At 46.2% G+C, this 20049-nt stretch overlaps 1 protein-coding gene across 1 annotated transcript in view; it reads left to right on the top strand.

Moving 5' to 3' along the window:
* Nucleotides 1-20049, top strand: part of GALNT18 (polypeptide N-acetylgalactosaminyltransferase 18) — a 340361-nt gene that overhangs the window by 284881 nt on the left and 35431 nt on the right. The window contains exon 9 of the mRNA XM_063094045.1: nucleotides 3804-3899. Coding sequence (XP_062950115.1) covers nucleotides 3804-3899 — 96 coding nt within the window. The remainder of the gene's footprint in view (nucleotides 1-3803; nucleotides 3900-20049) is intronic.

Here is a 20049-nt window from a genome sequence, read left to right as displayed (position 1 = left end):
TCCACCCCATGGCAAGCTGTGTATGCTGCTGGGCCATTGTTGATCCAGTCCTAAAAGGATAGTCATGCTGCTGTGGCTCCAGAGAAAGTATAGGCCCTAAGCCTCTGTGAGCCAGGACAAGCTTCTGGACTCATGTTCTCAGCACGCTGTCAGCTATAGCCACACTCACCGAGAGAGGCAGAGGGCACAGTTAACAGTGGAGGTGTGTACATGTGGCCATTGCAATTCTGGGTCTTATACAAAGGCATTCTCATCCTCCAAGCCAAAGAGTATCATCTTATGTACACATGCAGCTGGTTCATCATGTCACCCCTCAGCGCCACACCCAGAAATGTCTGATTGGTCAAGTAGTAAGTGGCACATACAGGGTTGTGATCTAGATCTGTCTGAGTCCGCAGCTTGGGCTGTTTTCACTCTGTCACGTTGAAAGCCATCCACTCTCATCCTAAGGGGCTATGCTATGTTAGCAGTCCCTGGGGATGGCAGAGGTCTCTGAACCCCTGCATGTTCATGTACCAGCCACTGTACAGGGCATAGTCCAACCCCACGCCCCCCACCCCTGCGTCCTCTGCAAGCTAGTCTCCCACATGAGCAGAGACACACTTGCTTGCCAAGGAGCATAATGAACCCCTATTGGGGACAACAGGGTGAAGATGGGCAAAGCAGGATGCAGCACAGAGCAAGAGGATTTGCTGGGTCTGAATCCTGCTCCCTGGTAATTATTTTTATTCTGAAATAAAGCGACCAGAAGTATTTTCAGGGGTTGAGTTTCTTTTTGCTTTGTCCATTCCAACTCATGCCCAAACCATGTTGTTCAGGTCAAATGACTTCTGGGACTCTCAGCTGGACTAGTGTCAAGTCTATAGCCCAGCGCATTAATCCACTGATAGGTCCCATTAATGACTCCTACAGGCAGAAGAGCCTGTGGGCCTCATTGTGTGGGCATGGGTTTCCCTTGGATCATTGAGCTCCATGTCCAGGAGAAAGGTAGCTCTGGATTAATCCCAGCTCTGGTGCTGAGAGTGGAGATGGAGTAGCATCTGGAAACAGACATGCCTGGCTTCTGAACGTTAGCTTTGCCACTTACTTGCTGTGTAAGCTTGACAATGTGCAAAACCTTAATGTTTGTAGTGATACCATTTCATGGGGTGTCTTTTACAATGTCAGGACTGTAGTCAGATGGACTCCAGCACTGCCACTTGTCCTACTCTGATGCCGTTCGTTTGAGAATGCCATTCACGTATTCATTTTCTTTGTGCACTCATTCAACAAGTGTGGTTTGTCTGCTATGCCTTGGCCGTGTGATACACAGTGAGAAAGACCAGTCTGGTGGCTGCCAGGGGACACAGGCTGGTGAAGCAGCAGCAGGCACACAACATGCAAAGTCCTACAGCCAGAGAAGTGGGTGCTGGTGAGGTGTGTGGCCAGACTCGGCTCAGGGAAGCGTCCCTGAGGGCAGATAAGCTGAGCACCACAGCAAGGGGAGGATTTAGTCAGGCCGAGAAGCCCAAAGCGAGGGCATCACGGGGAAGCGTCCGCACAGCGGGAATAGTGTTATAGACAGGAAGGGAGATGGAGCTTGTTACTGCTCCTCGGTTTCTTCATCTTTAAAAGAGATAATATTACCCACCCGGCAGGGCTGTTTTGAGAATTAGGTGAGATACACATGGAAAGTACTTCACATGGTACCTGGCACATAGATGCATTCATAAAAACTAGTTTCCTTGAATGGCTTTCAGGAAGGTTATAGCAGTAATAACAGCAGCTAACGATTAGCGCACATTTGTTATTTGCCAGGCCCTGTGCTGAGCACTTTTAGGTACTGTTTACCTTAATTCTCATAACAGCCTTAGAGGTAGGCGCTATTATTATTCCCATTTTAGAGAGAAGAAAACAGGCAGGAAGGAGTTATATTGCTTTGTCCAAGACCACATGGCTGGAGCCAGGATTCCATCCCAGCCTGTCTCTCCCAACCACTTTAAGAGATCACCTGCTTAACAGGGGAGAGAGGACACAGAGCCAGGGGTGCTCAATCAAAAGACACACACCCCCTCACCCAGAGGCTGGCTTTAAAAACCCAGAGGAAAGCCAAGCCTGACAGCAGGTCTCTCTGGGCCTTCCTCTTTGCTACAGAAGTTAGCAGGTTTCACTAATGGGTTGAAGTACTTGGCTTTTGGTGGGACCTTCACCTCTCCGAGGGCTGCAGGACAAGTCCAGAGTGTGTTCACATATGCTCATCCCACAACAGCAAGCCAAGAAGCCAATTTATAACAAACGATTTACAGCCTAGGGATCTAACACATGTTCACACATATTTCTTCAAAACCTCTAAACTGTAAGTTTAGGAATAAGCTGCTGTTACCCACTGCAGGAAAGGAAGTGCAAGAGAAAAGCATTTGACTCTGTTCCTTGTCCCCTGTTGAGAACAGGGTATGCATAGAGCACACATGGGCCCCTAGTTATCCGTTCCATTTCGTGTCCCTCAATTGGGTTTATTCCACTCCTGCCACAAGCAGTCAGGGCTACAAACACCCAGCTGCTCTCTGTCTCTGGCCTGCCCCCGATAGAAGACCCACCTGTGCTCCATTACCCTTGTCTTCCCCGGCTCCTGATCTCCAGTCCCCTGTTCTAAACAGAGTGCTCTGATTGCTGAGGAGAGAAACCTGGTTATGCTAGCGCAAGTTAAGGTGGGGGAGGAGTGAAGATGCCACAAACTCTCTTGCAGGCACACAAACTGAAGCACGGCTGGACATGGGCACTCTAGCTGGGAAGCCACTAAAGCCACAGCAGGGGCAGGATGGTCTCTCTTGTTCCTAATTCTGTCTGCCTTGTGCTTCATCTCATCCTTGACTGCAACTGGCTTTTTTTCTACTTGCACGTGGCCCAACAGATTCCCCCATGCCCGATCTAAATGGCCTTGCGATTCCAGTGGTCACCACCCACTGACCACGTCTCTAGGTCTTGTTTAGACTCCTAAGACAGGAAAAGAGAATGATGAGATGGCCAAATTCCAGAGAGAGAAGGGGAGGAGACGGAGGGAGAGAAAGAGAATTTCTTCATTCTAAACTGTTGGTTGGTGCCCACTATGGTCTACTCAGCAGTGGCTGGTGAGCAGGGCCATGTAGACTATAGGCTACCTGCCAAGGGCTGAGAGTGGGCTTAAGCCAGAAGGGGACTTACCGAGGCATGTTCCATTGCTTGCCAAGTCTGTGAGCCCATGAACTTATGGCTGAGTCTCCCTTCTCCTGCTCCCATCCTGGCCCCCTCCTCTCTCATGCTCCCACCAGAACTCCCACTCTGGAGGACCCTCAGCCAATGGGCCAGCATGGGCCAAAACACTGCTGGATCTGCAAGAGGTAGAAGCCCCAGAGGACCTCCCAGGCCAGAAAACAGCTAACATGTTGCCCACTTCCCCCAAGTCTCAAGAACAAAGACACCACTCAGGGACTCTTGAAGGCCATTGTGCACCCCTGGGGAAGTGGAGGTGAAACACCTAGCACCATTTTGTGTGTGTGTACATACATGTGTATCTCTTATTTTTACCCAGACTATCTCAGCTCCCAAAACCCAGCTTGCTGTTTAATGACTTGTGAATGTTTTTTCTTCAAAGGAGACTGAACTCTCCTCAGCACCTTTATGCAAGGCAAAAGCTAGTGCTTACTGGTTTCCAGTGTTCTAGGGTAGCCTTGGGTTGACTAAGGAAATGGAGTCTGTCTCAGTGGAGTGCTTGTTTCTCTGAGTTAATGCATTTGCTTCCTGTCTTCCTTTCTCTTTGGTGTTGCCATCTGTCCTCTGATGTTCAGCTGCAGAATTCCCTGAAGACTGATTTGTGTCTTGATCAAGGGCCAGATACAGAGAATGTTCCCATCATGTACATCTGCCATGGGATGACACCCCAGGTGAGTCCTCTAATGATCCCTGTGCCAGCAGGTGTGCATGTGTGTGTCTGGTGGGGGAAAGAATAGCTAACCTCTGTCATGACGGCTCCCCACAGGCCTCTGGGGATTTTCATGAGGAAGTGTCCTCAAGATCAAAAGGAGGGTAGTCATACTTGTCCTGCCTGGAGGGAGGCTGGGGGAGGACACTAGGATGTCAGGATTCTCTGGGGCAGGGAGGGAGGAAAGAAGGGGATACATTTCCAAAAAGGAACAACTGCCTCCTTTGGGGAGATTATGGGTCAATCATATTCCCAGTTCTGGCAGCCCTTCCCTAGCAGGAGGGAGCCCGAGGGTTCCCCGAGCTCCCTGATATGTCAGAGTCCCTTCAGAGTCAATGCTGTGTCATGATCTTCAGGCTCTGCCCTTTAGAAGATCATAGCTAGGGCTAGATTTATAGCCATGGGACTCCATTCCAGCTTGTATGACCTTCTCCTGGTGGAGAATGTAGGGCAGCTACCAGGAAAATAAATGACCCTTAAAAATTCCCCATTTGTCCTCTGGGCTTCAGATACCCAAAGTGGATGCAAAGACACAGGCAAGAGAAATGGTTTATTCAATAAATAGACAACCATTCTATGCCATAGACTAACCTGATCTGAGCTAACATTCTCCGAGTCTACATATCTTAACCCCACAAGTTCACAATGATTTTTAAAAGATATTTTAGTGTATAAGATATGTATATTTGTGCCATTACAATTCTGTGTTGAGTAGTTACCTGCCTAAGCACATGACTGAAAAATATTATGATGTATGTGTTACCTTATTTATGAATGATGAGACTTCCAGGTGATTATCCATTGTGATCCTACCACCTTGTCCTTTCTATGGGTAGGTTGCTGTGACATCACGGGCTGGTCAATCGCAGGTCAGCAGATCACACTATTCCCATACCATCCAGTATAGCAACTTGTTTTTCACTATCACAATGGTGTGACATTTTTAATGGGTGGCTATATTTCTGTAAACGTTTTGTTGAAGTATATACAGAAAATAGACAGATTATAAGTGTGTATAGTTTAATGAATTTCTGCAAAGTGAACACACCCACATAACCATTATTCAGATCAAGAAAAAGAGTATTACTGCCTGATTGTGAATTTTACATAAATAGGATCATATGTTATACACTTTCTCATGTTGGCTTTTTTCTTTCTTTCATCATTGTATTTGTGAAATACATTTATGCTGTTACATATACTTGTAATTTGTTCATTGCTATTACTATGTACTATTCTGTTTTATGAAAAAGCCATAATTTACTGTCTGTTCTGTTGTCGAGGGACACTTGGGCTATTGCCAGTGTGAAAGTGTTGTGAATACTGCTGCTATGAACATCTTTGCTCATGACTTTTGGTGCCCATATATACTCATTTCTTTTGGATTTATACCTACGGGTAGAATTGCTGAGTCATAGAGTTGACATATGTTGTTCACTTTTGGTAGACTCTGCCTATGTTAGTCTGCTCAGGCTCCCAAAACAAAAACCACAGGCTGGGTGGCTTAAACAACATAAATTTATTATCTCACAGTTCTGGAGGCTGGGAAGTCTAAGATCAAGGGGCCAGCTGATACCATTTCTGTTGAGGGCTCTTTTCCTGGCTGTCTTCTCCCTGTGTCTTCACATGGAGTGGAGAAAAAGAGTGAGAATGAGAGAGAGAGAGAGAGAGAGAATGAACTCTCTGGTGTCTGTTTTTATAAAGACACTAATCTTATTGGACTAGGACTCTATCTTTTATTATTATTATTATTATTATTTATTTTATTTTTTAATTATTATTATTATTATTATTATTAACAACCAGTAAGGGGATCACATTGCAAATGAGAAAGCTTGTTTTGAAAAGAACACTAAGGGTGTGGCTTATGATAAGGAGATCCATGAGTGTGACTTATGGACTCAATCAACCGTCTCAGCAGAAGCCAGGAATAGAGATGGGATTACACCAGCAGAGACTCTGCCAGTTGGACTAAAGGGGATGGAGAAAGTGGTATGGGATGAAGGAGGCTGTTGGGCTTCTTGGATTCTGTAGGACTGAGCCATAGATAGAGCTGTACGGCTGTGAGCGTGCACTATTCCCCAGGAAAAGGGAAGAATGAAATGAAGGTGATTCGATTCAGAGATCATCAGGGCTGCCACTTCCTCCACAGGCCCAGGGGTATGGGGCTGGCACCCTATCCAGCCAAGGGGTTCAGGCCACCCCACAGAGCTATGGTGTGACCTTGAGGCCAGAGCATTGCACCAAAGCGGATTATTCTCCAGCCTTAAGATCTAATAGAATTTGCCTTTGCTAGGTTTTGGACTTGTTTGGGACTTGTCACCCCTTCCTTCATTCTGATTTCTCCATTTTGGAATGGGAATGTCTGTCCTCTGCCTGTCCCTCCAGTGATTTTAGAAACACATAACTTCTCTGATGGGGACAACTGAGCTGGCCCAGTTCATCTTGCCGACCTTGTAAGATGGTTAAGCAAGTACTGAGTGCATTTGAGGAAGTCAGTATCTGTAGGCATTTTCTAAAAAAGAATGTTAGAATAAGATGGACAGATTAGATACAAAAGTAGTTAATGCCCTACAGGGAAATAAAATTATAGCCTTTAGTGTGATCTTTTCTACCCAAGCAAAAATCTAGGGGTTAGCATATAACTTAATAGCATCTCGGTGCTAATTAAAAGGTAAATAGCAAAGTCAAACGAAGATACTTTCACTTAGAAAATTATATGCTCTTAAGTGGGCCTGTTAAACAATGCCCCAGTATGATATTGAAAGGACAGACCACCTCCCTCCTCCCTTTTTGTCTTATTTCCAGGTTTTAAATATTTTCCTTACTCTTTTCATAAAGTTTGTTCCAGGCTAAGTAACTCTTCAGGCTACTAGTGACTCAGTGACCCTTGTGGGGTCATAGTCTGACCATGTGGCTTTCCCCCCTGCATTAGTTTCTTATGGCTGCCATAACAAATTACCACAACTTGAGTGGCTTAAATAAAAGAAACTTATTGTCTCGCAGTTCTGGAGGCTAGAAGCCCAGCACCAAGGTGTCAGCAGGGCCGTACTCTCTCTGGATATGCTGGGGAAGGTTCTGGCCAGGTCTCCTTCCTAGTTTCTGATGGTTCCTTGGCCTGTGGCAGCGTAACTCGAGTCTTTACATGGTATTCTCCGTATGTGTGTCTGTGTCCAAATTTCCCCTTTTCATAAAGATACTAGTCATATGGGATTGGGGGCCCACCCTACTCCAATATGACCTCATCTAAATTTAATTAATTATATCTGCAATGACCCAGTTTCCAAATAAGGTCACGTTCTGAGATACTGGCATTAGGATTTCAACTTGTGAATTTGGGATACACAATTCAACCCATAATACCCCCAAGGGGGAAGAGTGTGACTTGGAAATCTGACTTTCCTGGCCTTGGCTGAAAGGTGCCTCACATCACTTCCTCCCACATCCCACTGACCAGAGCTGGTCACATGGCCCTGCCTGGCTGCAGAGGGGTGGAAGTTACAGTTTCCTGTGTGCCGAGGAAGCCTGCTCTCTGCCATAAGAACTTAGTTCACTGCTGACAAGAAAAGAAGAAAATGGTATGTGGGGTGTGAATTGACCTGCCTGAGGCCACGCCACAAGTTACTGGCAACAACAAGATGAGGAAAGATGCCGGTATTTTGACTTCCAGTTTCTTCTCCAGTGTTTCATTTACTCATTCATCAAACATATGATAGGTTGTCTTTCACAAAGTCCTCATATTTTGGAAAGTTTTATTTCCCTTGAAGAATAAATTTGGTCTAGTGATAGGAATGGTTTTGTAGAGCAACTTGTAGTGGAGCCAGGGAGGCCTAAAGACAGCTTGGGCTGGAAAGAGGGACTGGTTTCACATCTGCATCAAAACCCTTGAAGAGATTCTGCTTTGATGTTGTTTAAAAGTTTGCTCTGATATAGTTGTGATAGCCCCAGGTCTCAGAGAAGGCCCTGGGTAAGAGAAAGCATAGTATAACTAATCAAATTAGTGAGGTGAAGCTGCTGAGAAGCATGCTAATTGGTTAATGAGTAAATGTAACCATTTTATTTAAATTAGCAGTGAATTTCAAGCAATCCTTGAAATAACTGAGAATATTAGCCCTAATTAGAGTAACAGCCTGGAAAATGTCTTCTGATGGGAAAAATACAATAATGGGATCTCCCACAGACTCTTTATTCACTCACTCTCTCACTCACTCATTCATTCATTCAACACACATGCACCGAGTATTATTTTATGCCAAGAATTGTGAGAGGGAGAGGCAGCTTTGCCCAGGTCCCTGTCCTGGAGGAGTCCCAGTCTGGAAAGGGAGGCAGGCACTAAATTGGAGTTCATGGGATGAAACCTTGCAAACTTTTGCCCCAAATCGCCTTCTCATTAGCCCATGGAAGGAGAGAGAGGGGACAAGACAGGGTCTGGGGACTTCTCACACTCTTTCTGCCTAAATTTTCTAGACTATAAAAACCATAAGGGGGAAAAATAAGTGTTTTTCCTATGAGAAGGTAAATTCTTGGCTGTAGGAGAAGAAAGATAAAAGGGATTTTAATTCCTTCTAAAGTTTTAATCTTCCACGTTTACACTTCAGGAAGTGCTTTGACTTAAGATATAAAGATGAGAGTTGAGATGAAGGAAGTATTCTCTTTTAACCTGGAGATGAATTCCATGTTAGATCAGGTAGGATGTTTAAGAAAAGTAAGAAAAGTATGGGATTGTAGATGAGTTTGTTGCTGTAGTTTTTGGGAATTTCTTCTTCAAGTTCTCACTGTTTAGAGAGAGAGAGAGAGAACAATGAATGAAGAAAACCCTGCCTGCTGACCACCCTCTAGGAGCTGCTATTTGCACATGGCCAGAATGATGCTGTCACCCCTCTGCTGCTGGCAGTGCCCACAAAGGCAGCAGGGCATCAAAGGCCTCTCATGGATTGCACTTGCACGACCAGACTTTTACTTTGTGGGCCGAGACGCTAAATGGCCAGCCATTTCTCTATGACCTTTGGCAGATTTCTCCACTTCTCTATGAATTCTATCTATAAATAAAGAAGAATGCCAGGCACTGAGTAGCTGTGAGGTTTTGAAAAACCTCCCTGAGTTTATTTCTTGGCTCTAATGTCATTACATTGTGCCCTGAATGACTCCTTGGTGTTGTCGTATTGCCCAGGCGCTGGCTGATAAATGGTCATGCATAACCCCTGATGGGGTTATGGTTTGGGGGAGCCTCATGCAGTCCTCAAGCTCTGGCCAGTCACCTTCAGCTCTGCATTATGCAGGGACTAATCCAGATAGGGTTATTTGGATCTCTTTACTTATTGTACTCTGAGCTGTGACCTTGCACAATTCCAGGGGCCACATTCACATGGGACACAAGGTGAGTGGAGCCCCGGGGTGACGGAGGTGCTGGCCCTGCGATGGCCTCACTCTCTCGCAGCCTCTGGCAGCCAGCCCTCAGCTCCTCCCTGTGACATTTCCACTTTTTCAGTGCAGGGTGATTGTTTGAGGGGTAGTCTTTGTTCCAGAAGGCCCAGGGCAGTGACTGAGGCGTGATGTAGTAGAAAGAGCATGAGCTTGAGGCTGGCTAGGGCTGGCTCCAGCCCCATTTCTGCCCGCAAATGCCACGTGTGATTAGGGAAAGTGACTTTGTCTTTCTAACCCCCAGTTGTGTTCTAATCTGTGAAATTAGGACCATACTGTGCACCTCACTGAATCCCTGTGAGGACTCTGATGGCCCATATGTGACAATGGCTGGCCCAGAGCCTCGAGCTTGATGTATTTTGTTACACTCCAGAGCAAGCTCTCCTGGGTGAAGGGGGACATTGGAGGCTGGGCCGAACAGGGCTGACCCCTGTGGTCTCCCCTGCCCCCAGAACCCCCCGGGCTGGAGTTGCTCCTCCTTTCTTGCAGCCCTTCAAGGAAGAAGTCTCTATGGAGACCAGTGCCTCAGGTAGCCTGCCTGGCTCCCAGAGCTCAGGAGCTGCCTCCTGTCTCCATCTGCTCATCGCTGAGTGGGGAGCGAATGAGCTGTTGTATTAATACAGCCTGCAGTCTCAGTTCTTCCTTGCAGCTCTGCTAAAAGAAGTGAGCTAACCTCGCTGGGCTTCTGTGAACCCCACCTCTGCCACTTAGCGGTGTGACCTGGGACAGGGTACTTAATTTCTTTTTACATCAGATATCTGTAACTTAAAACAAAGCCTAGTTCATAGTAAATGCTATCTAACTATAGGTTATGATATTTTTTTATTATATACTAATATATATTATATTTTTATACTGTATGTGTGTATACATATACATATGTGTGCATGCATATACATATATGCACATACATAATTACTATTGTCGGTCTCTGCTAGACACTTTCTATATGTCAATTCATTTTATCTTAAAACCACCTTGCCAGCTTATCCCTGTTTAGCTCAAAGATGTAAAGTTGTGCCCAAGTCCCCACCCTAACAGGTGGTGGATGCAGGCCATAAGTCCTAGAACATGATGGTGATGTTATTGTGTCACACCCAGAAGCAGCCTCTCCAGGGGTAAAGGCTGGGAAGAGCAGTCCTGACCACGGCACTGTTTTCCCTACCAGCACTGCCTCCACAGGGCATGGCCCAGATGACCGTCACTCGGCTTCCTCTCTGTCACAGCCACTCGCTGGAATCTGCCTGCAGTTATCCCAACTCCCAGCCCACCTGAGGCTGGTCTCCATTCTCTGGGTGAGGTGAGCGCCCAGCCAGTTTCCCACCCTGCTTTCAGAAAGCACCTTATTTCCATTTCTCTTTTGGTAACTGTGAAAGAGAGGCAGAGCCTCTCAGCTCAGCATGGGGGGTGCAGGCGGATGGTGGGGGGAGCAGACGCATGTGTCGGGCTCACAGATGCTGGTGCCGTGGCGCTAACCTTCCCTTCACACCGAGTGATGGTGAACTCTGGGCTGCTCCTGCAGCTTCAGGGCTAAAAAAAGGAGCCACTTGATTTGTTATTCATTTCACACGATATGTTCTTCACTTCATGTCCAAACCCGCAATTAGAGTTGTAAACAGCGAGTTTTGCATGACTTTTATTAAAATCCTACAGGCTGGGAGAAGCAGTTAGCAGCAACACCCCAGTGGGCCCGCATTCAGGCTCACTAACCAGAGGGAGGCTGAGTCTCTTGCTCATCCCCCACCATTCCTGGGAGAGCTGTGCTTTCAGCGACAGAGCTGCTGAATTTACACCCTGGCTCGACTCTGTGCTCCCTTCAAGACATTTCACCCTTCTGAACCTCAGCCTCCTGATCAGTAAAACAGGTTGGGTGCTGAAAGTGAAACGAAGTAACCACATGTACCAGGTGCCTAGCACCAGGTCTGGTACAGAACTCAGCTCAGCAGTGCTGGTCTCTTGTTCGAATTAGAGCGACCTCTCAACAAACATAAATTATGACTATTAAAGATACTCGTAACAATAACAGCAGCTTCCCTTTATTGTATGCTGTTTCTAGGCATCTTCCTAATGCTTTGCTTGTATAATCTCGGGTAATATCCTTACAGCTCTTTGAAGGAGGTACTGCTGTCACCTCATTTTCACAGGGGAGAAAATAGGGGCTCATGGCAGTTACATAACTTGCTCAAGGTCACACAACGACTGAGTGGTAGAAGCTGGCTTGGAACCCAGGTTGCCTAACTACAAAGCCTGGGCTCAGGGCCACGACTCAGTACTGCCTTCCCGTTTAATTAAATATGTGGCCCTGCTCTCAGGAAATCCTCTGGCTAGAGACAGGGCAGTAAGCTCCCAGTGAGGCATGATGACGGCACGGTATGCAGGAGGCGTGCGGTGCGCACTTGCTGGACGAATCAAGGCTTCGCCGAGTGCAGGGGAGAACGTGCTGATCTGGTCACCCACCCAGGCAAACTCTTCTTCCTAGGACCTAAAGGAAAACTGAGTCTAATTTTCAGTTTTCTCCCTGAAAGTATTTATGGCAGGTTCCCAAGACGGGGCTGGAGGAGATTTGAAAATACCACTCGATCAGCACTGCCCTTCCCCCTCCACCCTGGGCTTGGTCCACCAGGACGCAGCTGGTCAGCTCTCTCTTGACTCACAAGACTGTCTGCATGTGCTTCTTCTTCGCTGCTTTCCCCTGAAGAATCGGAGCAGCTGTCTCCCCATCCAGAGACGTCTAATCTCAGCATTCCTGGGCCTGCCAGAGCACCAGGTTCAAAGCCCCCATTTCCCTTCTCCCCCTTCTCATCCCTCGGGTCTCAGCCCAAAGCCCCCTTCCTCAGAGCAGTCTTTTCTGACCACCCTGTCTAATGTGCTGGTGTTGTTCCTGGATCTCTACATTCTTTCATGGCTCTTGTATTATATGTATAAATGCAATTATAACCACAGCTGGTGATTATATGTAAATTTGTTTACTTGTTAGTGGTCTTTCTCCACCACTAGATCATACGTTCCTTAGGGTAGGGACTTTATTTTGTTCTCCCGTGTCTCCTTTGTTCCTAGCACTGTGCCTGGCACAGAGTAGGCACTTAATGCACCTCTGGCTAATATATGGATGTATTAACAAAACTGCTGGATTTTTCAGTAAAGGAAGGCCTAGGCAGTCCTCCTCACAAAGACCTAGCAGCCTGCTCAGACACACTGGCTTTGCTACTCCCCAGCCTTAACCTGAAGTCTGGTTCTTCATCTGTGAAGTGGAGTTAAACTGTCTCTCTTATGAAGGTCATGTGAGGATTAAATGGAGAAATACATAGGATGCTTAGCACCATGCCAGCACACAGTAAGCCCTCAGTCAATCAGTGGTAATTGCTCTTATTGTTAGGATTGGTTATTATTAGTCAAGATAAGAGCTGGTAGGATCTATACCTCTTCCTCGAGAACCAGTATCTTTTCATGGAGACCTGGGGATGGGAGCTTGAGAGATGTGCCCTCCCGCACTGGGATGGAAGCCAGATTCTGGCCATCTTTGTTGATGATGGACCAGTTGCTATGGGCACAGATTGGGCAGGAGTGAGGGATACCTTCCATCAATGTTTCTCCTGCCACCAAATCTTGCAGGCACATGAAGCTGGCCTGCCTTTCATTTGACCCAACTTCCAGGCAAGAGAAATGTAACCTCCTGGACTCCAAGAGTTCTCTAAGGGTTAGTATGGCTGCATTCACTAACACTTCCCCCGGTACATTTCTGTAACTCACTCCCCCACTCAAGATGGTCTTGCAGAACTGCATCCAAGAGAGTCCAGGATAAAATAGCATGCCAAAGACAGAGTATAAATTGCAAGCATTTCATCTCCTAAATGGCATAGATACAGTGCCCTCCTCGGAGGTACTCTCTGTTTCATTCAGAGCAGGAACTGGGGAGGTTTCCCGTAGTTTATATGAGTGCTGTCCTGCCCCTGGCACCAAGTGTCACCCCTCAAGAAGTGGCTGCTTCATTTGCTGCCCCTTGCTGCTGTTTCTTAGTAGGGTGTCACTGACACTTGGGGTGGGGCAGTTCTTCATTGTGTGGGACCATCCTATTCAACGCTGGATGTTTACCATTCCTGGACCCTGACCACCAGTACTATCAGTATGAGACCAAAACATCCCATGCATTTCCAACAGTCCGCTGGGCGAGGTGGTACCACCCCTACCTGAAAGTCTGAGAAAGAAAGAGTATAAATAAAAGGCTCAAGGATTTGGAGATAGCTGGTAGCATTGAGTATGGACGTCTGAATGGTGTTTATACTAGGGCAGCTTAAGGATATGCTTATCTATTTCAAGAAAGTTTCTAAGGAGATGTGTTCAGAATATATCACAGGCATAAATGGATTCTCATATTTGATTTCTCCAACTAACTTCATTGTCACCACATTGCCTTTGTCTCAGATGCTTTTTCTGAAATCTGTCCATTGCTGTGCATTAGCCTTGCCAGGGTAGAGCTTTAGTGGAGTCCTTGAGGTTAGTACTGTGTTAATATACTGGGAATTTAAGCAGAGCTGGGCCCTCTAAATCAATCACCAGAACAGCCTTTTTTTTTTTTTTTTTTTTTCCTTGCTCAAAAATACACTATTAAATGCAGGAACACGTGTGGGAGTGGTGGTTGGCTTAGGTGAAGGACACGCTTAAAAGAAAAATTTCATAACATTTTTCTGCAGGAAGAAGGACTTGCTGGTCTAAAACTAGAACGGGGCTACAAAAGAGATTTACATCTCTGCAGTATCTATAACATCTTTGGAATACTCTGGGTTGCTCAGACATCACCCAATCATATTTGCCTGGGGCATTCTAGATGCTTGACAAATATCTATTGAATAAAGGAACGAGTCAAGTCATGGAAAATTAACTAAAGCTTTTTGAGTGATGATCACAAAATGGAATGAGTCCGTGTTTACCTTCTCACTCCCTTTGGGGGTTTCTATAGTGGCAGGGTTCACCCCAACACCTACCCTTGGAACCTGAGGACAGTTGATACCGAGGGAGCATTTCATACCCTATGATGTGTGCGGTGGCTGTGGAATGTCTGGGAGGACGTGCTGGTGAGAGAGCTTCTGTCTGAGGAAGCAAATGAGGAGTGTAGGCCTCTCTTCCTCAGAGTTTGCTACAAAGGGATGGAGAGAAAGGGGCTGGCTGTCAGGAGGGATGTGGGATTAAGAGAAGGTGTATATATTCTCATTTGCTTTTTAAGGAAAGCAATAATGGAGCATGTTTTGAGGCTTAAGGGAAGAAATCAGTAGAGAGAGATGTCTGATATGTGAGTGGAAAAGGGGGGTGGGGACAGGGTGAGGACAGGAGGGGACAGGATCCAAGGACAAAACAGGGTTAGCCCTGGACTACAGGAAAGGCACTTCTGCTGAGGCCCAGGGGCAGGACGGAGGGAGGCACGGGAGGAACAAGTCTGTGGGCTGTCTTGCAGGCGGAGCCGGGGAGGATCTGGTTACAGAGAGTAGAGAAGACTTAGAAACCCTGCTATGCAGAAGTGGCTCAGAAGCTGAGCAGGCACCCAAAGAAGGAATGCTAGGTAGTGTCGAGGGACCCGGTTGAAGTTGAAGAGCATGAGTTTGTGGTGGGTCTAAATCACCCGGTTCTGTGAATTTTCTCCAGTCAGGCCAGCATCCAGAGAACAGGTGCAGAGAAGGTGAACGAAGCTACAGAGGTTGGGTTCACAGAGTGTAGCAGGCAGAAAGAATAAGGAATCAAAGACCTGACGTTGCTGGCAAGGGGGTGATTGAGGGAAATTAGGTGCAGCCTTTCTAGGGATGTGAGAAGGCCAGGAAGGAGCTAAAAATATGGGAGGAAAGAAAAATATTTATTATTCCAAAGGCCTCAATTAGGTTGATGAGCAGGCATTTAGGAAGTAAGAGAGGGTAATCAAGACTAATGGGTGTGTTTTAGTCCGTTTTATGCTGCTATAACAGAATACCTGAGACTGGGTAATGTACAATGAATAGAATTTATGGCTCACAGTTCTGGACACTGGGAAGTTCAATATAAAGTGGCTGGCATCTGGCAATGGCCTTCTTGCTGTGTCAGCATGTGGCAGAAGAGCAAATCTGAGGTCCAGAGATAGAGCAAGAGGGGGCCAAACTCTTCCTTTTATAAGGAACCCACTCCCAGGATGACGGAATGAATCCTTTCATGAGGGCAATGCCCGCATGACCTAAACACCTCCCATTAAACCTCACCTCCCAACAGCATCACATTGGGGATGAAGGTTCCAACACATGAACTTTGGGGGACACATAGAAACCATAGCAAGGTGGCTGGATGAAAGTAGGGTAATGAAGAGGTGAGACTTCAGAGGTGAAATGGTTTGGGGCACTAAGAGCTGGGGTCTGGGTGTCAGTGGCCAAAGTGGAGAGAGCATGGTGCCTCCCCAGCACCCCCACCCAGCATTGAGGCCACAGTGCAGGGTGGATTGTTGACTGAGACCCTGAATGTTGCCCAGGGGATGGAAAGGAAGCTGTGAGCCTGGATGGATGGGGCAGACCACCTGGGAGGTACTTGGGTAAGAAAGAAGAGCAAAGTGGCAGAGGGCAGTGGTGTCCAATCTGTAAGGAGACGTTTTTATGTGAGGATGGAGGAGCTGAGGTGCAGAAGAGGTGCTGGGGGGAGAGGAGAGCATCAGCTCCACCTCCTGTCCCCTGCAGATGCAGAACCACACACAAAGGGCCGGCCCGTGGCTCACTCGGGAGAGTGTGGTGCTGATAACACCAAGGCCACGGGTTTGGATCCCCATACAGGGATGGCCGGTTAGCTCACTTGGGAGAGCGTGGAGCTGACAGCACCAAGGCGAGGGTTAAGATCCCCTTACCGGTCATCTTCTGAAGAAAAAAAAAAAAGAACCACACACGAGTAGCAGGAAAAGCCATGTTTGGGGGAGCAGGAAAAGTCTCTTGTTGGAAGGGACCATCCTGGAAAGGCACTGGGAGTTCAATAAGAGGTTTCAGAAAACTCAAGGGAAGGCAAACAAGGGAAAATCAACCAGGGAAGACACGCAGAGCATGTCAGAGGTGGAGAGAGGGTGACAAAGCCCCACGAGGACAACAAAAATCGAATCTTCTGTAGTGACACACTGTGCATTGCCTTCATTGAAAGTAACATACCATTGTGAAAATGCACAAAATATCACAAAATGTACGATATTTGAGACTGCCATCATCCAGAAAATCCATGCTGTGTGGTTTTCACCATCACTTATGTGGTGAGATTCTTCCTGACAGACCAGGAGATGGTGAGTACAGTGACAGATGGAGGCAGAGCTATTGAAGATTTTCTGCCAGGGAGTCTCAACGATGCCGCTTCCACTGGAGTCTCCTCTGAGGAATATCCTGTGGCTAAGGAAAACCCACAAGGAGACCCCGTGGGAACTGGGAGGACGGATGAAGGGATAGCAGAATTAGATTGGGGGGATCACATCTTCTCATGCTGCAGCCACTGCAGTCACCCTTGGTCCCTGGCTTTTGTGCTCAGGACAAAGCACCCACTTCCAAAGTTCTCTCAGTCTTCATGACAGCTGAACTCCTTCCCCACCACATCACCCAGGATTTCACGCTGCATTCAGTCCAGGACCAGCAGAGCGTCATGGGGCCTCTGCTCTGCCAGACAAGAGATCAGAGTTCCGGACACCAAAGAGGAAAGGGGGCTGGTCACAGTGACCTTGGGAGGCTGGGAAAGCCATCCTGAGAACTGCATCTGGACCTTGAAGGAAGGGTAGGATGTGAGCGAGCAGGAGCAGAGCAGGAAGATCACTTCAGGAGTGGGGTGGGGGGCAGACAGAGGTGGAAAGGAGTAGACTCAGAAACTTTCCTTCTTCCTTGATGAAGAAGCAGGGGATTGAGGTGGATGAGGGAAGGGCCCTGAGTTCAAATCCCAGCTCCGCCACTTGCTAGCTATTAATTTACCTCTATTTCATTCTTTGCTCACCTAAAAATGGAGATAATAATACTTACCAGTGTTATTTTGAGGATTAAATAAGTGTATATGTAAAGCACTTAACATCCCTGACATATAGTAAGAACTCCTTTAATGGGAAATATTATCATTATTATAATTATTTTATTTTCTTCAGCCAGGAGCGGGGAAAAGCAACGGCAATTTGCTGAGCACCTATGCTCTACGTCGTATACTTTGCAAACACACCTGTGAAAATGAGGTACCTGTATCAGTACACGTTTACCACATAGCAAACTATGCCACAACTTAGTGGCTTAAGACACATCCATTTATTTGGCTGAGGATTCTGAGGGTGGGCCTTTTGGGCTGGATTCAGCTGGCCCTTTCTTCTGCCAGTCCCAGCTGGGCTCACTCAGGCATCTGCAGTCAACTGCTAGTGGGCTGGTTGCCTCTGCTTCTGGAGATTGGTGACTGTCAGCTGGAGTGAGGGGCTTCTGGGCCATGATGTGTCATCACCCAGCAGGCTAGCCCAGGCTTCTTCATACGGTGGCACTGACAGGGGTTTCAGAGAGCAGCAAAAGGGGGCCAGCACTATGCGTGCATGCTTTCAGGTCTCTCCTTGTGTCACGTTGCTGTGGAAATTGCACTGTAGGTCATACAGATGAGCCCAGACTCAAGGGGGAGAGAAATGAACTCCACCTTTGAAGGGAAGACTGCAGAGTCACATTGCAAAGTGGTTTGTGTGCAAGGAGGGGACCAATCTGTGGCCATTTTTATATCGCAACGCCCTATCATGTTCACTTTGTATTATTTTATTTGTTCATCATCCAAAAATATTTATTATGAGTGCCTATCTCATGGTATGGCAAGAAAAGAAATCCCCAAAAGTGGTCTTAACAATGCTAAGTATTATTAGAATTTTTAATTTTTGCCAAACTCATAGGATAAAAGTTGCATCTTATTTTGGTTTTCATTTCTTTACTTATGTGTGATGTTTATTATCATTTTAAAATGTTTACTGGTCATTTGAACTTCTTTTTCTGTGAATTATTTTTACTTGTCAGGTATTTATCTTTTTGCCCATTTTTCTATTGACTGACTCATTTTTTTCTTATTGACTTGTATAATCTCTTTGAAAGTTTAGAAAACCGGCTCTTTGTTTTTCATGTGAATTGCATTTTTTTTTTCTTAAAGGAGCACTTTTCAACAAACAGCCACTTCTTTGACTTTAATTGCGTCTTTTTAAGCAAATTTCTGATTATGATTTGGCTTTCTCTTAAATTGACCTGTAAGAAAATGTGTTCTGGTTATGCTATTAGAAATATTCTGACATGTGTAAGTTGTATTTCCATTTATAAAGTAATCAATTGGCAAACTAGTTTTAAATACTAAAAATAAAGGGTCTTAGTTTTCTAACACTTTCTCTGTCATAGTGCAATCCATCTGGCATTGCTATCTGAGGTCTGTGACATCCAGTAAAGATGTGAGCTGGAGCTATATTTTCCCAGTAAAGCAGGTTTTATTTTCCCCGGGGATGAAGGAGATGGAGATGAAGATGGTGTTGGGGCAGGTAAAATAGAGAGATCTGTATTTGCAGATTAAAATCAGGAGCCATTATCTCATCCACATGAGCTCCATTTTTCTGGGCTAACTTCTCCCTGCTGGATATTAACCTACAGACTTTATTACCATGCTCTTTCCTACAGCTTTCTGATCACTGAGCATGCTGGTGAGTCCAGATCTCATGCTGACCGCATGTTACAATACCTGTCAACACGTGCATGCACACACATGTACACACTCACAACATCTCTCATTGGGAAGACTCCAAGCTTTTCTTACTGCAGTGCAGGATAACTGTTGTGCACCAGCAAGGGATGGAGCCTCCTCATTTCTCATGGGGCCAAGTAAGGGTTAGGCCTGGCACAGACTGTGTCCTGAGTGCAAGTATTAAGAATCTTTTCCTGGGGAGAAACCCTGTTCTATCCAAGCCACAGAGCTATATGGAGAGTGGTGTCCAAGATACTGGTCCAAAACTGGACAGAGAAGCTTAGAGGAGGTTTGGAGTAAGGGATATGAAGCAGGCACCAGGAAGTGAGCCTGGATAAATGTCTGAGCTGGAGTTCAAGTGTTCCGAGAATAATTTATTAATACATTAATTTAATCAATTAGTATGTTTCAAGTATATGTTACGTAGGTTAGACAATAAGGATACAAGGGTCAGCAAGTCAAACATAGTCCCTGACCTCAGGGAACTTGGAATCTACTAGGGAGTGACCGATGTTATCATAGCATTTCTAACAGCTAACACCGAGCACTGATCATTCCATACAATTCCATCTGCATCCCTATGAGGCTGGCACCATTGTCAGCCCGTGTTTTTACAGATGAGTAAACTGAGAGAATGAATGGCTGAGTAAGTTGTCTGTAGTCACACAGCTCATGAGCAGAGGGAGCAGGGACTTAAGTCCAGGCAGTTGGAATCCAGAGTCAGTCTCTCTTGAATGGACCCCCTTCCTCCTTCCTACATCAAGTCCCCTTGGTATGTATTTTCAAAGTCCCTTGTGCTTTTCCTTAAGAGCTTGCATCACATGTTGTAATTCTATATTTGTGTAATTATTTGGGGAGGGAGCATGCAAAATGGTTGTCAGTCAGTGCAGGCTTCGTTCTGCTCCAATAACATGTGACCTCCAAATCTCAGTGGCTTACAATAACAAACATTTCTCAGTCATGCTGCATGTCCATTTTTCTGACCTTGCTTC

This window comes from Cynocephalus volans, chromosome 4, assembly GCF_027409185.1.
Source record: "Cynocephalus volans isolate mCynVol1 chromosome 4, mCynVol1.pri, whole genome shotgun sequence".
Lineage (NCBI taxonomy): Eukaryota > Metazoa > Chordata > Mammalia > Dermoptera > Cynocephalidae > Cynocephalus > Cynocephalus volans.
The sequence above is the reverse complement of the archived record's forward strand: the minus strand, read 5'-3'. Positions and strand labels throughout refer to the sequence as shown.